The sequence below is a fragment of the Urocitellus parryii genome, chromosome X (assembly GCF_045843805.1).
Source record: "Urocitellus parryii isolate mUroPar1 chromosome X, mUroPar1.hap1, whole genome shotgun sequence".
Lineage (NCBI taxonomy): Eukaryota > Metazoa > Chordata > Mammalia > Rodentia > Sciuridae > Urocitellus > Urocitellus parryii.
This window is the reverse complement of record NC_135547.1, coordinates 21,717,067-21,733,917: the sequence shown is the minus strand read 5'-3', so window position 1 is coordinate 21,733,917 and position 16,851 is coordinate 21,717,067. Positions and strand designations below refer to the sequence as shown.

Genomic DNA, 16,851 nt, shown 5'->3' with positions numbered 1-16,851 from the left:
ATCTGAGTGTCTTTTTAGCCACCCCCCACCCCACCCCCACCATAGCAGGCCCAAGAGCCTCCCTCTACTTCAACGTCCTCTTCTAGCTTCTCAGGCATGCTTACCCACTGTCAAAGCTACAATGCTCTCAGCTGCTGCTTTGGTCTCCTTTTGATTTCTGATTAGAAAGCTGGCAATGATGCCATATGGCTACATTACTTTCAGGGTATGGGGTGAATGCCAGGAAGGGAGGCAGGAAAGGGCAACTTCTTCATGCCTTTACCAGAGGAAAGGCAAGGACAATCTAGAAGGGCCAACCATCTAGGATACATGGGACTTAGCCGGGTTTGGCATCAAGAGAAGACATCTACTTTAGGGATGCTAGGTTTTAGTTTTCTTAACATTAAGTGGAAATGCCTTCTATGGGGAAGGCCAAATTCTAAAAATTGAATGAGCTACTATAGCTGGGAAGACAGACATCTCCAAAAATACTCACCTGTTGCAATCAAGCACTTTTCATAGGTTATCTGAGAGCCATCATTAAGTTTCACCATGTTGCCTCTCACGTCCAGGTGTACCACCTGGTATACACAGAAAAGAGGTAGAGATGGAATTAGCTTTGAAAAGCATTTTATTGAGATGATATTCACATAACATTAAATTCATCTTTTTAAAAAATTATTTATTTATTAATTTTTATGTGGTGCTGAGGATTGAACTCAGGGCCTCCACACATGCTAAGTGAGCACTCTACCACTGAGCCACAAACCCCATCCCCATCATTTTAAAGTATACAAATCAGTGGATTTTAGTATATTCACAAGGTTGGACAATCATCACCACTAACTAATTCCCTAAGTCTCCCCAACCCCCCAAAACCCTGGACCTATTAGCTAGTTGGCCCAGTGAGGATTAGTTCTAAACCTAAAATTATCCTTAAAAAAATATTTCTCAGGCCCAGGCACAGTGGCACACACCTATTGTAATCCTAGCAGCTTGGGAGGCAGAGGCAGTAGGATTGACAATTTTGAGGCTAGCCTCAGCAACTTAGTGAGGCCCTAAGCAACCCAGCAAGACTCTGTCTCAAAAAAAAAAAAAAAAAAAAGAGCTGGGGATGTGACTCAGCGGTTAAGTGCTCCTGGGTTTAATCCCCAGTACCAAAAAAAAAAAAAAAAATCTCAGTAGTTAATAGAACCATAGTTTCTAGTGCCCAGTTTCTCAAGTGGTCATAAGTTCCTAAGCAGCCAACAATAGGGCCAGTGAGTGCTCAAGATTCTAACCTGATTTGTGGAAGTGGAGAACAGGGACAACCTTTTCTACTTGGCTATCTGGAAGTCTTACTTCTTTGTTAACAACTCCCCTTCATCCTTGAGGGAGAGCTGAGTTTCAGTGGAGAAAGCATTCTATAAGGATGAACCCAGGGGTGCATAACCACTGTGCCACATTCCCAGCCCTTTTTATATTTTATTTTGAGACACGGCCTTGCTAACTTGCTGAGGCTGGCTTTGAACTTGCAATCCTCCTGCCTCAGCCTCCTGAGCTGCTGGGAGTACAGGTATGTGCCATAGCTCCTGGCTCATTTAAACTTTTTTTTTTAGTATTTTTTTTTAGTTTTAGGTTGACATAATATCTTTATTTTATATTTATGTGGTGCTGAGGATCAAACCCAGTGCCTCCATGCATACAAGGCAAGCACTCTACCACTGAGCCACAACCCTAGCCCCTCATTTAATCTTTTTAAAATAGTAGTTTAGCCTCATTTCTAACTTCACAATGGTATCTAAACTGCCAAATTGAATGGGACATTTTAGAATTCTTATCGTTTTTGGTGCTGGGGATTGAATCCAGGGCCTTGTGAACACTAAGCTACTAAGCCCTACCACTGAGCTATATCCCCAGAACCAATTCTTTTCTTACTAAGTTTCTTAGTCATGTAACATACTGGATCACATCTTCCTTCTTGCAACTCCCTATATTCTTGGTTCTGGTCCTGGATTGTCCCTATACTCCTCTGGAACTCTGTCCTTGACTCCTTTGTGGATTCTCCTTCTTAAGACTGTCTTCTAAACTATGAGATTCTTCAGGGCCTTCTTTTTTTGCCCCACTTTCTCAAAAGGTAAATTCCTTCCTGGGAGGCCTCACAAACTCTCAAGGTTTGAACTCCTATACCTAACTCAGATGATTTCCAAATCTTGAGATTTTTTTTTTTTTTTTTTTTTTTGGGTACTAGGGATTGAACCCAGAGGCACTTTACCACTGAGCTACATCCCCAGCACTTTTTTAATATTTTATTTTGAGACAGTGTCTCACTAAGTTGCTTAGGGCCTCACTACATTGTTAAGGCTGGCCTTGAACTTGCAAACCTCCTGTCTTGGCCTCCAGAGTCCCTGGGACCTGAGGTTACTAGTGTGTACCACTGCACCCAGCTGACTTCTGAATCTCTGAGCCCAGGCCTTCCCAAGTGTTATACCCACATAACTGCCCAGAAGACACATTTCGATATTCCAGCTCATACTTAGTAATCCAAAACTTAAATTTGTCTTCTTCCCTTAAACTAGCTCTTCCTTTTTTTTTTTAATTTTTTGGAACTGGGGCTTGAACCCAAGGACACTTTACCACTGAGATAAGTCCCCAAATCTTTTTGAGATAGGTTCTCACTAAGTTGCTGAGGCTGGCCCTGAACTTGCCATCCTTCTGCTTAAACCTATTTAGTTGCTGTGAGTTCAAACATGTGCCACCATGCTTGGCTAACTCTTCCTCTTATAATGTCTTTCTCAGTTGGGGGTCCACCACCATCCATTCAGACACACAAGCTAGAATTCAGAAAGTCATTTTTGTCACTTCTCCCTCCTTCAATGTCCACCTTCAACCAACCTCAAGGCTTTGTTAAGTTTAACTCCTAGGCATGCTACAAGTCTGTTCCCCATATTCGTCACCATTCTTTTATTCCTAGTACTAGGGATTGAACCTAGGTTCTTGCAGATCATCAGCTTTGTATCAGGAAGTAATACAGCATTGAGAACTTGATCTCTGGAATCAGGAAGTCTGAGTTCCAATTCTGTAGTCAGACAGACCTGTTCTCAAATTCACTTTTTTTTTCCTTTTCTTTTCAGTACTGGTGATTGAAACCAAGGGTGCTCTACCACTGAGTTATATCCCCAGCCCTTTTTACTTTTTGAGACAGAGCCTCACTAAGTAGCTGTGTCTGGCCTCAAACTTGTGATCCTCGTGCCTCAGCTTTCCCAGTTGCTGGGATTACAGGTGTGGACCACTGCACCTGCCTTCAAATTCTGTTTTTGTTTCTTTGGGGTAATGAGAATCGAATCCATGGATACTTTACTACTAAGCTAAGTTTCCAGACTTTTTTACTTTTTATTTTGCAACAGGGTCTCACTAAGTCACTGAGGCTGGCCTCAAACTTGCAATCCTCCTGCCTCAGCCTCAAATCACTGGGATTACAGGTATGCAGATGTATGAAATGCTGCACCCAGCTTCAAATTCAGTTGTTGTTTGGGTACCTGGGATTTAACTAAGGGGCACTTGCCCACCAAGCTGCATTCCTAGTCCTATTTCATATTTTATTTTTAGACAGGGTCTCACTGAGTTGCTTAATGCTTTGCTTTTGTTGAGGCTGGGCTTTGAACTTGTAATTCTCCTATCTCAGCCTTCTAGCCACCGGGATTACAGGAATGCACTACCATACCTGGTCAAATTCTGGGTTTTTTTTTTTGTTGTTGTTGTTTGTTTGTTTGTTTCTGGGAATTATATCCAGAGTTGCTTAACCACTAAGCCATATCCCCAGCCCTTTCCCCCAGCTCAAATTCTGTTTCTGTCACTTATTAGCTGTGTGAATTTAAGCAAATTGTTTAACATGTATTTAGTAATGCACTCAATTGCTTTTTCTATAAAAGGAAATAATACCTACACATCATACGATTATTGTGAGAATAAGAGGAGATAATGCACATTTAAAAGCTGTGCTTACAAGATCACAATAAATACTATATAAATGTTCTGGGGCTGGGGTTGTGGCTCAGTGGTAGAGTGCTTGCTTAGGACATGTGAGGCACTGGGTTCGATCCTCAGCACCACATAAAAATAAATAAAATAAAGGTTAAATTCTGGAAATAAATAAATAAATGTTCTTATTTTCTTTTTCTTCATCATCATCATCATTACTATCCTACTTTGGGCCTGAACCATCTCTTATCTGGATTATTGTAATAATCTTCAAAATGGGGCTGGGGATGTGGCTCAAGCGGTAGCGTGCTTGCCTAGCGTGCGTGCGGCCCGGGTTTGATCCTGAGTACCACATACAAAAAAAAATGAAGATGTTGTGTCCGCCTAGAACTAAGAAAAAATAAATAAATGTTAAAATTCTCTCTCTCTCTCTCTGTCCCCCCCCCTCTTTAAAAAAAAATCTTCAAAATGATCTATCTATAGCCTTATTTCTCTGAAATCCATCCTTGTCATAGCCAATAGTGATCATTGAAAATCCAGTGCAAGTGTTTTATATCCTTGCCTAAAACTTGATAGCTCACTACCACAGATAAAGCTCAAGCTCCTTCACACAGCAAACAAAGCCCTTAACAACCAGGGCTCTGCGTAACTTCTGTTTCATCTTTTACAACTCCCTAACTTGAATTTTCTGCTCTTTTAGTACCTAGTAACTTGTTTTTTCTTGCAGCAAATATGCTTTTCCATACTCTTCACTCTTTGTTTATGTTATTCATTTTTTTAAAATTTTTATACAGTTGTAGCTGGACAGCATGTCTTTATGTATTTATTTATTTTTATGTGGTGCTGAGGATTGAACCCAGTGCTTCACATATGCTAGGCAAGTGTTCTGCCACTGAGCTAAAGCCCCAGCCCTATACTATTCATTTTTATTTTAATGTTTTTTTTTACTTGAAAGCTCTTTGTTCTTCTCTACTTTATATCTCTTCATTCCCTAAGACTTCCCATTCTATAAGAGTTCCTCTTCTAGGAAACTTTTCCTGATCCATTGCTGTGCTGGATACTCTTCCCTGTGATTCCCATGACATACTGCATCACTCTTACACACATCTATGTGTTATGATCTGTTCCTGCCTATTACCATTATCCCCTAGTGGGCAGGGCCTGTGTGTCATTTATACATGGGGAACACTTAACATATAATGTCTCATTATCAGTTTATCCACAAACCTATATCCACCTTTTCTGCATTATGCCCCTTAAAGAGTCCTTGTCAAAGATCAAACCCCCATTTATGCTCTGGATTCCACCCACTGAGCTTTGTACCTTCAGCAAAATATTGTCATCAATAATCCCAGAGAAGTTAGTATGAAAAATAGGGAGGAGGAGGAAGGGCAGAAAAGCAAATACAATCAGAAACAACTTTTAGAAATATGGTTCTCAAAAATAGAACTTCCTTAAGAAAGTTTATCCAGCCCAGTTTCCTAGGCTTCGAAACTAGTTTACCCTCAGACAGATACACTAAGTAATATTAATCCTAAAATGACTTGGTCCTTCTTTGATGAACTACAATGGCAGGGCAGACATCAATGATAGTGGAAATACACATCACCATACTTGCTGGTTGGCACCTACACAGAACCTGACAAAGGAAGCAGCCTACCAGCTCACCTTCTTCCCAGTGAGGACAGCCACACCACCATTCTCAATATGAGGCAGGTCCTGAGCAGAGACATAGAAAGAAGGTGGCTGGAAATATATGCTGTATGGAAAAGAAGCAGAAAAATGTTATAAGCACCTAGAACTGGTAGATCTGTAAAACTTAGTTCAGTATCAAAGGGATCACTTAATGAGAAAGAATTGAAACCCAAAGAATATAGTGCTGGAATCAAGATATCTTCTAAGGAGTCCTTTGTAAGGGGAAAGGCTTCTGGACCTGTAGCTCCAAGTCTTTTAAGCAAACATTCCGATAAAGGCCTCTTTACTGTCTTTCCACCCTATTACTGAAATTCTGAATGCAGGCTAGGGTGTCAGAGAAAAGGCCATTAAACAGTTTCTTTTCCTTTTATGGAACATTCCCAGGCAAGTGTGAAGGAGTGGCCAAGTGCATCGTCACCTGAGAAATCTATCCTAAAGGTACCAGAAATAGGAACCTTAGTATTTCAGAGGCTAACATTTACTACCAATTGTTGGTGGATCTGGTAACAGAATCCAGAATGTTCTTTGTAGCCTGTTGCTTCTAAACTGTAGGGTATTCCAGCGTATAGCCAAGTCATCCTTCCTATTTGTTGCACACATGGCAAAATCCTAACCTGCTCCTATATTCAGTTGAAGTTGATAGTTAGGCCCATTTTACATAAGCAAACAAACCTTCTTTCCTTTCCATTCCACTGCTTGAATCGCAGTGTCTTTGTGACATTTGGATCATCTGAAAACCACAGTTCTTTTGAAAGAGGAGGTCGCATGTATGGCAGCTCAGGATCTTCAGAAACGATCAGTACCTTTAGATACAAAAATAGCAATACGTATCAGAGCCAAGTCATTTAAAAAGAGGCAAATGTCAAAGTGTTCGCATAGGCTGAGTGCTACCAGACTATATCCTCTGTGCCAAACAAAATAACATGCAACTTACCCTGGCCCCAGGATCCCGAGCCCGGATGGATCTGGCTGCAGCAAAAGCAGCAGTGCCTCCACCGATTAGTAGGAAAGGAACATGACTTGGTATTCTGACCTGAGGAACCGGCTCGCCTTCTGGAGCTTTAAGCAATAGACCAAACAGGGTGAATCTTTTTGTTGTTGTTGTTACTGGGTATTGAACCCAAGGGTGCTTTACAACTGAGCCACCTCCCCAGTGCTTTTTTTTTTTTTTTTTTTTTTTTGAAACAGGGTCTCTCCAAGTTGCTTAGGGCCTAAGTTACTGAGGCTGACCTCAAACTTGCAATCCTCCTGCCTCAGCCTCCTGAGCCACTGAGATTCCAGGCATTTGCCACTGTGTCAACCCAGAGTGAATCTTACAGACTCAGATGACTCTCTGTTATTATTAAAAAAATCAACTTGCACATGGTCTTAATCTTTTACATAAAGGTAGTAAAACAGATGGGTGCAGTGGCACATGCCTGTAATCCTAGCAGCTCAGGAGGCTGAGGCAGGAGGATCACAAGTTCAAAGCCAGCTTCAGCAACTTAGCAAGGCCTATCTCAAAATAAAATATAAAAAGGGCTGGGGATGTGACTCAGTGGTTAAGCACCCCTGGATTCAACCCCCAGTACCAAAAAAAAGTAGCAAAACATAGCACCTACACTAAATAAACTTGCTAGGGTGTGGCTGAAGCACTTGCCTAGCATACTTGAGCCCCTAGGTTCAATCCCCAGCAATGTTAAAAAACAAACAAACAAACAAAAATAACAACCTTCACAGTATCCTAGTAGGAGAGGTAAAGCAAGTATTCCTTTCACTTCACAAGTGAAAAAATACCAAAAAAGGTGAATTATTTGGCCCATGTCATTTATTCATTAGCTCTGTAGTGAATAAGGTCCTAGCTTAAATATTTAGTTATTTCTAAAATATATTAGAAAGTATATATTAGTAGGCTTGTACCCTGCCCATTAATTTCCTACTGACCACCGAGATAATATCAAGTTCAGTTTCACCTTTTGTTAGCAATAAAGGGAGAACACCCAGGAAGTCAATTGGGGATTATTATACAAGGATCAAGAATAAGAAGAAAGCAAGGCAAACCACCCACCCATATCTGAGGGGCTTATTAAAGGATTAAAACAATTCCTCTCTGAAAAACCAAGTCTCAAAAGGGGAACATAACAAATTGTTTTTGCTCATTGAAAAAATGGCTTTTATCTCTTTTCCAGTAATTTTCCTCACCAACCTTGTATTTTAAGAATCTAATATATCAAACACAGTGGCATATGCCTATAATGCCAGCAATTCAGGAGGCTGACACAGGAGGACTGCAAATTTGAGGCCAGCCTTGGTCACTTAGTGAGACCCTGCCTCAAAATTGAAAAAAAATTAAATTAGCTGGGGATGTGGCTTAGGGTATAGTGCCCCTGGGTTCAATCCCCAATACCCTTCCCCAAAACAATCTAATATGAAGAAAAAAGGAATCATAATCACCACTCATTTTATCATCAAGCCCAAATGCTAGCCAAACATTTTAACAAATTGCTCCTGGTTTGGGGGTTACACCATGATTTGCAATCTTACACTGTCATCACTTCTATAAGATAATTTACAAACCATGGCACCCAAACCATTTAAAACTTTCTCTTCATGAGTTTCAAATTACATATAGTGAGAGCTCAGGGCATACTCACCAGATGATGTGGCCCTTCTCTGTTTCTCTTCTGGTGTCATCCCTAACTCTGATATTCTTTCATTATATCTTTTTTGGTCATCTTTTATCGTTTTGTAGGCCTGCAGATCCAAACACAGAAAAAGATTATTTCAGCATACAGCTAACTCAAACCACAAGGAATATCATCTTTCAATTAAATGAGAAGCTTTTGTCTACATGAGGCTAGTTCCTCTATATTAATATTACTGAGGCAAAATTCTTTAAAAATATGGATATACACACATTTGGTGTATTCAAAATTAAATGAAGACTATTCAAAAATTAAATCAAGACTATTCAAAATCAAATGGAAATACACCAGTTTCAGATTTTCTGAGGCTCTCTGTAAAAAACTCTCATGATATTTAATTCTGAAGGTACAGATAAAGAAAAAAATAATTCATACTAGTAAGTGCTAGAAAGGGCTAATGTTTATATCAGTATAGAATAGGGCTCTGGGCTATTGCTGGACACTGGCTATGAAGTCAATCTACATGGTCTCAAGCCGAAGTTGGGAAATAAAAATTTCTTGGTAGACCTATTCCAGGTTTTGCTAAGGTACTCAGATAATTGCTTGGATATGTGGCCACCTGTGTCCTATTCTTATAGAGTAACTCATCTTTCCCTCAACAGCCTGTCCTTTTCCTAAACTGATGAGGCAAGACTACACACATATATTATGAAGGTTCAAACACCTTGCCTAAATACTTGTATCAAACATACTACGTTTTCTACCCTTTCATACTGAAGAAGGATATCTTGGTATTATGATTAGGTTTTGTTATTATTGGTTGTTCATTTTATGACACACACCTATTAGTGACTTTTTGTTTATTTTTAAAATTTTAATATATATATTGGTACTGAGGATTAAACCTGGAGCCCTGCACACACTAGGTAAGCATTCTATGACTAAAGTACATATCCCAGCTCTAATAGTGACTTTTTAAAAAGTGGTAGGCAAGAACAGGAATTTAAATGACCACATGTCAAAAGAAACCCCAGATTAATTAATTAATTACTTCTGTAATTAATTAGAGTAAGCAGAGCAGCCCATTAAGTGACATATTACAACTGGGGAATCTGGACCCTAAGAGTTGAGTTTAACATTCATCAATCTGAAACAAATTAACATGAGACAGATGGAGTAGAAACTACTATATGTTAAAAGACAATGGGTATTCTTTCAATTTACCACTAAATTCATCAAATAAGTGAACTGAATTCAATTAACATTAATTTCAGGAAGGAAGAGTTTTTTTTTTTTTTTAATCTTGGCATCAGGTTACTATGTATATACAAGTCCAGTATTTATCCATATTTAAATTTTTTTTTTCTATTTAGGAAAGAGGCTTTTGGGCCAGGGATGTAGTTTAGAGGTAGAACACATACTTAGTATGAACAAGCCAAGAGTTCAATTCACAGCATCAAAAAAAAAAAAAAGACTTTTACCAAAAGATGGTTTAATCTAGTCAACATGAATGAATGGATAAATAAACTAGGGCCATGTTCATACTGGGAACGACAGCCGAAAATGGCCTAAGCCTGGCTCATACCTCCTAATGGCTTCACACATGAAGGGAAGAGCAGAGCAAGAAACAGATATTTAGTAGGGAAAGGGCAAGAATGAGGTTATATGTGTACGCATATCAGCTTTTAAGCTAAACGTATAAGAATATAAATAAGCTTACAGGCATACCAAATAAAAATTTACCTTTCCCCCAAGGGTTTCTACAGTCCCACTTTGCACAGATTTCTAATTAGTGACATAAATACATGTTGGGTTAAGAAATACTATAAATTTGTGAAAAGTATTAGTGGGGAAAACCTTTCTAAAAAGATGAATATGGTGCTGTTTGTCTTAAGCAGATTTGGAACCAAACAGGACATGTTTTGGATGAGGCAATGTGCTCCTGTCAGTTGAATAATGGCAAAGGCCCAAATACTCAATTTCATTAAATATTCTAAATGCCATTTTGGCTATAGCTGACTGAGACTAGGGGATCTACCTGTGGTCCTAGAGAAAATCACCAGCAAGAGGAAGAAATGCTCTCATGTGGATGCCAATCAGAAGCTCATGTTTACATCTAGGCAGCAGAAATGCTGTTCAAAACCAAAGTTTCTCAGATTGTGTGGTTGCAACCCATTAGAGGGCTGTTAAATCAGTCTATAGGTTACCACCAGCCAGCATTAGGGAAAACATCAGAGCATATCACATCTAGTAAAAGTATCATTGCTCGAAACTTTCAGTTTTATGTATTTGTAGCTATATAGGTTGAGCTGTAAGACCAAAATGCATTTTTTTACTGTGGAACATGGTGAAAGTTTTTAAAAAGCTCCCTTCTTTGTGTGTGTGTGTGGGTAAAGTGGAAAGATAGTAAAGAGCTTTTGATAAAGGAATTGCTAAAGTAGTGATTATATTCAAATTAGGAACATTTCCTCAAATGAGAGAAAAGTTATGAAGGAATAGTTAAGTACTGGAAGTTTGTGTCCTCTCCCCAATTCACACTCTGAAATCCTAACCTCCAATGTGACAGTATGTAGACATGGGGCTTTTGGGAAATGATGGAGGTTAAATGAAGCCATAATAGTGGGCCCTAATCCTTTAGGGCTGGTGCCTTTATAAGAAGAGAAGAGCCCTGCATAGGCCTCTGATCCTAGTGACTAGTGAGGCTGACGGAGGAGGATTGCCAAGTTCAAGGCCAGCCCCAGGAAATCAGCAAGACCCTGCCTCAAAATAAAAAGAGCTGGGGATGTAGCTCAGTTAGAGTGCCCCTGGATTCAATCCTAGTATGGTGGGGGGGGGGGATGGGGGAGAGAACACAGACACAACAAAACTACCTAACTTGCTTTCCACCATGTAAGGACACAGCAAAAAGGTGGCTGTCTGCAATCCATGGAGAGAGCCCTTACCAGAAACTGAACCCTGACTGACCAGGATCTTGCACTTTCCAGTCTTCAGAACTATGAGAAAATAAACTTCTGTTGTTTAAGCCATGCAGTCTGTGGTGTTTTGTTATGGTAGTCTGAGAATCTAATACAAACACTAAACAACTTACAGCCACATCTCACCAAATCCAGGCTCTAATTTTAAGTTAACATTTCTCTTGAGACTAATAACAATTTCAGAGAAGAAAATCCAAGTCACCTCACATCAAGGTTTCAACACATTTAAAAGCTAAAATGCTGGGGCTGGGGTTGTGGCTCAGTGGCAGAGCACTTGTCTCGTACATGTGAGGCACTGGGTTCGATCCTCAGCACCACATAAAAATAAATTAACAAAATGAAGATTTTTTTTAAAAAAAGCTAAAATATCAATTACTCAGGAAGCTGAAGCAGGAGAATCACAAGTTTGAGGCCAGCCTCAGCAACTGGTGAGACCCTGTCTCAAAATAAAATAAAAAGAGCTGGAGGTATAGCACCCCTGGGTTAAATCCCCAGTATTGGATAAAAAAATTAAACAACAGTGTACAAAGTAGTTTGATAACAGCTGTAGGTAGACAAGAGCTTATCATTTAACCTGGATCTACTATAATATCATAGTTTTATTACCACCAGTGTTGGATAAACACAGAGGGAGATGAGGCATTTAACTGAATGGCTTGAGAGGAACTCATGTTTCTTTGCTATTTCTAAGACAGGAAAAACAACAGTGATGACCCTGTCTCATGGCTTGACAGCAAGAAAATTTGCATGGTCAACTCTGTGGAGGCATCCAACTCTGGTAAGGCAACAAACCAAAGGTTTAATGGGTTTAAATTATTATAAACACACACATCTGTTGCAAACACTTCAAATCTATTTTTGAATGAATGGGGTTGAACCAATGGGAAAAGCTGAGAGAGACGTGAAATGGAAAAGTAAAGGCTCAGACAGAGGGTAGTATCTGAATGATGAACAAGAGGCATTTAGGAAAGCAATCTATATGAATATGTTAGCGTGTATCACTTTATCCACTAGTTTGACCAAATTAGAGATTACAAAAGGGACACTGCCAAATGCATTTACTTGGAAGTAGAAGCTGTGGATGGGTGGGGAGAATACTGCAATTTCTTTGGCTTTTTGGCCCTCCTCAGAAGCATTCAATAAAATGCCTTTTCAGTCGAGTTGATAATTTTCCACAAACCACAAAAATTACATTTTACCTAAAATAATCCAAAAAGGATGGTTCTCAAGTTAACTTTATTTGCTTATTAACTTCATGACTCTTGTTACACATGCAGCACTAAAGCACAATATAATTTAGTGATAAAAATAGGTATGAAATTGGAAAAAGTTTCAAACAAAGTGTTGATGATGAGGATTTGGCTTTAAATTGATGGTTTTAGATCTATATAGGAGGACTTCAACAGTTTAAAAAATGTAATTTGAGGACTCTCTAGTGACTGACAATGTCCCTTTAATAAATGCCTAGAGAAAGCACATGCTGTGAATATTTTACTATAGTCTAATGAATCAAGTTTTCATTAGTGCCATGGTCTCACCCACCATACCCCCAAATATATTTTAGTGTAAGCATCTTACATAATAAACTCCTGCCCCAGTGACTGTTGCTCCTACAATTAAGAAGTATACTAGGCTGCTGCCATCTTTCCCAGAAGCACCTGCAGACGCTAGTGATCTAGAAGGGGATCCTAGGTGATGACACTGCACAACTGTAGGTAAAGATAAGGCCAGGAAAGAAACAAAAGGAAATAGAAAAGGCACTAAGTATTAATGAAGAAATATTCAGTACAAAGGCAGGGAAGCATTTTTTGATTATTCTGTGCTAAAAAAGAAAAAATTTAAAAATGCTGTACCAGGATTGGAGGAGAATATTATCTTTCATCAAAACGTTATCAGACAGATCTCACCTATTTCTTACTGATTTGACTTACAACTGGCAGGGCTGGCTACTCTTCTTGTGCATTTGGGAGTCAGGTCAGATAGGAGGACAAAGGCAACTTCAAATAATTTTCATGTCCCCTTCCTTTTTTATTTTGGTGCCCGGGATTGAACCCAGAGGTGCTTTACCACTGAGTCACATCCTCAGTCCCTCTCCTTTTTATTTTTGAGACAGGGCCTTACTAAGTTGCTGAGGTTGGCCTTGAACTTGTGATCCTCCCGCCTCAGCCTTTCAAGTTGCTGAGATTGTGCCACTGTACCCAGCTGTCCCTTTTTTAAAAATTAGTGACCAAGGAACAAAGATAAATTTGCTGTCTTGCCAATGAGAAAGAACTAATATGGCAATGGTTTCCAACCATTCACTCATAGTAAAACAAACAGCTCTCTTCAATCAAGTGTTTTAGTGGGTGATACCTGAATTGGTTCACTCAACCTTACAGGATCCAACTTTAGACTGATCTGCTTAGTCACAGTAAACCCTGCCAAGTTTAAAAAAAAAAAACAAACACCCACAGAATAATTCCTTTGTGACCCACTAAGCTGATTAGAGTTCATTTAAGGAGATATAATTGTGCTAATACTACATAGCAATTAAACACCATATTTCTCACCTCACACAAACTCCACTCTAAAATTGAAGATACTAGGCCTGCTTCTAAAATTTAGTCTTTGGGTAAGATTCAGGGATAGTTTTCTTTTTAGTAATGCATATTTTTGATTGAAAGGCTGTTGCTGTTTTTTTTTTTAAGTGTCAATCGCAAAGTGAGGAAAAATAAAATATTTGATAAATGTATCAAAATCAAATATTGTGCTAAGGAGCTGCAATGAATTTTTGCTTTATTCATAGGTTAGTATGTTATATCCAAGAGAACAGGTACAATTTTCAGGTTAGTCAAACCTAAGAAAACAGTGGCTTTCAAATAACGAGTAAAAAGACAAGTGAAAAGAATGAAGATCATCAATCAACATGAAATAAAATTTCAGTCATTTCCACATTGGCTCAATAGGATATTAGACAGTAGGCACTTTAAAGAAGGCTTTTTGAAAAATTTTCCAAAAGGAGAAAGGAGAATTAGTTGCAAAAGTTTTAAAGCAGAGTAGTACTGAATCTATAAATGGGAGCTGATTGGCAGCTTCTCTACACAAGCTGCTTTTCTACTTACATATGCACCAGCTCCTATTGTTGATAAGCCCACAATAAGGACTAACACAGAATTATCGATTTTGCCCCCTGATGCACCAGAGCTAGCCATTTGTCTTGTCATCTGGAGTTCTAGTGGAACATGCCATCGCTGGATCAAGTTGCCTAAAGGAACACAATTTATTAAGACACACATACACACACACAAAAATAAAACAGTTAATACATGTTTATGATTTGATTAAATGTCAATGCATTGTAGATGTAAAGACTTACTACACATTGCACTGCATGGTGTTTAATGTTCAATGACCAAAAAAAAAAAAATTAAAAATGTACACATAAATATTACAGATATCTGAAATGTACATTCTTAAGTTGTTGAAGTTTTTTAAATACCATTATTTATTTATTTTTATGTGGTAGTGAGGATCGAACTGAGTGCCTCATATGTGCTAGGCAAGCGCTCTACCACTGAGCCCCAACTCCAGCCCCCAAGGTGTTGGAGTTTTTGAGAGACAATTTAATGCTGCCCAATGAGGAAATTGATAACTTCCAGAAAAGTTCATTAAAAACATATAAGCAGTTCATCAAATACTTCTCCCTTTACATATTCACCATAAATGAAGAAAACACACAGAGATGACTGATTGGGTAGATATAGTCATCTCTTGGTATCTATAGGAGAAGAGGATTGGTTCCAGGACCCCTGGAAGATACCAAAATCTGTGGATGCTCAAGTCCCTTATATAGAATGACATGGTGTTTGCATATAACCTATATACATCCCCTTTTATACTTTAAATCATCTCCAGATTACTAATAAAACTTAATGTAAATAGTTGTTATACTAAATTATTTAGGGAATAATGACAAGAAATCAGCCTAAACATATTCAGCACAGAAGCAACTTTGAAAAAAAACATTTTTGATCTATGATTGGTTGAATCTGTGGATATGGAACCTGTGGAAACAGATGACCAACTGCACACAAAGTTAACTACAAGCTACTTGGGACATTTCGGGAGTAATCTAAATAGCTCAAACCCCACACAAATTAAACACTGCAAAACAACTTAGGACACAGTTCAGTCTGGCATGAAAGGTAATGTGTCTTAGAAGAAAGAAATGTTAAAACTCAGAACAAAATCAGAAAAAAAATTTTCATAAGTGAATTTATCTCCCCAAAGGAACTGAAGAATTTTAGACTACGAAATATTTTCCCAAATGACAAAATTTAAAATGTCCACCAATGATCTGGCTCCTGCTCCTCCAAAATAATACAAGGTTATTCTGATGTAGTACATAGAGCTATGTAATGATCTGATGATCATCATAACACTCACACATGGAAATGTAAGTCTTTCATAGATTTCTTTCTCCAGGGGGATGCTGACATTTTCAGATGAAGGAAGGTCTCAGTACCTTCTTTGTTTGTGCCATCCCTCATGGCTGCTGACTATTGACCTAGAACAGCATTTTTTTTTCCTGTAAGGACCAAATAGTAAATGTTTTCAGCTTTGTGGGCTGTTTCGTCTCTGCTATAACTATTTAATTTTGCTGATGATGCATAAAAGCAGCCATGAACAACACATAAATGAATGGCATGACTGTATTCCAATAAAATTTTATTTATGGACATTAAAAGTTGAATTTTACATAATTTTATGTGCCACAAAATAGTATTTCATATTTTTTTGTCATTTTAAAAATGTTAAAACCATTTTTAGCTTGTGAGGCATACAAAAAGCAGGAGGCCATAGACCAAGTTTGGCCTATAATTGTAGTTTGCAAACTTTAATCTAGAATAATGCTTCTCAAACTTTAAAGTGTGTTAGAATCCCCTAGAAGGTTTGTTAAAAAGTAGTTGGAGCCGGGTGCAGTGGCACACACCTGTAATTCCAGTGGCTTGGGAGGAGGCTGAGACAGAAGAATCGTGAGTTCAAATCTAGTCTCAGCAACTTAGTAAAGCACTAAGCAACTCAGGGCTGGGGTTGTGGCTCACTGGTCAAGTGCCCCTGAGTTCAATTCCTGGTATTCCCCCCCCCAAAAAAATAGTAGCTGGTCAGGCACTACTCCCAGTATTTCTAATTCTAGGTGTGGGATGGACCTAAAGAATTTGCATTTCTAAGACTGGAAATGGAGAATATTATGCTAAGTGAAATAAGCCAGTCCCAAAAAACCAAAGGCAGAAATGTTCTCTGATATGTACATGCTAATCCATAATAAAGGAGGGTAGGGAGGGGAAGTATAGAAGTTCAGTGGAGTAGACAAAGGGGAATGAAGGGAAGGGATGGGGAGGGGGCTAGGAAAGACAGTGGGATGTATTGGATATAACTTTCCTATGTTCATATATGAATAATGGACCAGTGTAACTCCACATCATGTACTGCCAAAAGAATGGGGAGTTATAATCCATGTATGTATGATATGTCAAAATATACTCTACTGTCATGTATAACTAAAAAGAAATAAAAAAAGAAAGGCAAACAAATTTTACTTAGAATTCTAGGACAAAGAATTTATGTTTAACTGCATA

At 38.6% G+C, this 16,851-nt stretch overlaps 1 protein-coding gene across 4 annotated transcripts in view; it reads right to left on the bottom strand.

Annotated features, from left to right (window-relative positions):
- Aifm1 (apoptosis inducing factor mitochondria associated 1) overlaps positions 1 to 16,851 on the bottom strand; it is a 35,128-nt gene that overhangs the window by 10,986 nt on the left and 7,291 nt on the right. For 2 of the 4 annotated variants that reach the window (XM_026413808.2, XM_026413807.2), the window contains exons 2-7: positions 14,335 to 14,477; positions 8,268 to 8,367; positions 6,569 to 6,693; positions 6,307 to 6,437; positions 5,608 to 5,698; positions 476 to 560 (exon numbers count right to left, since the gene is read on the bottom strand). In XM_026413808.2, coding sequence (XP_026269593.1) covers positions 476 to 560; positions 5,608 to 5,698; positions 6,307 to 6,437; positions 6,569 to 6,693; positions 8,268 to 8,367; positions 14,335 to 14,477 — 675 coding nt within the window. Of the gene's footprint in view, positions 1 to 475; positions 561 to 5,607; positions 5,699 to 6,306; positions 6,438 to 6,568; positions 6,694 to 8,267; positions 8,368 to 12,811; positions 12,943 to 14,334; positions 14,478 to 16,851 lie in introns of those variants that run through there. The other 2 variants (XM_026413809.2, XM_077793763.1) reach the window with 2 other exon arrangements.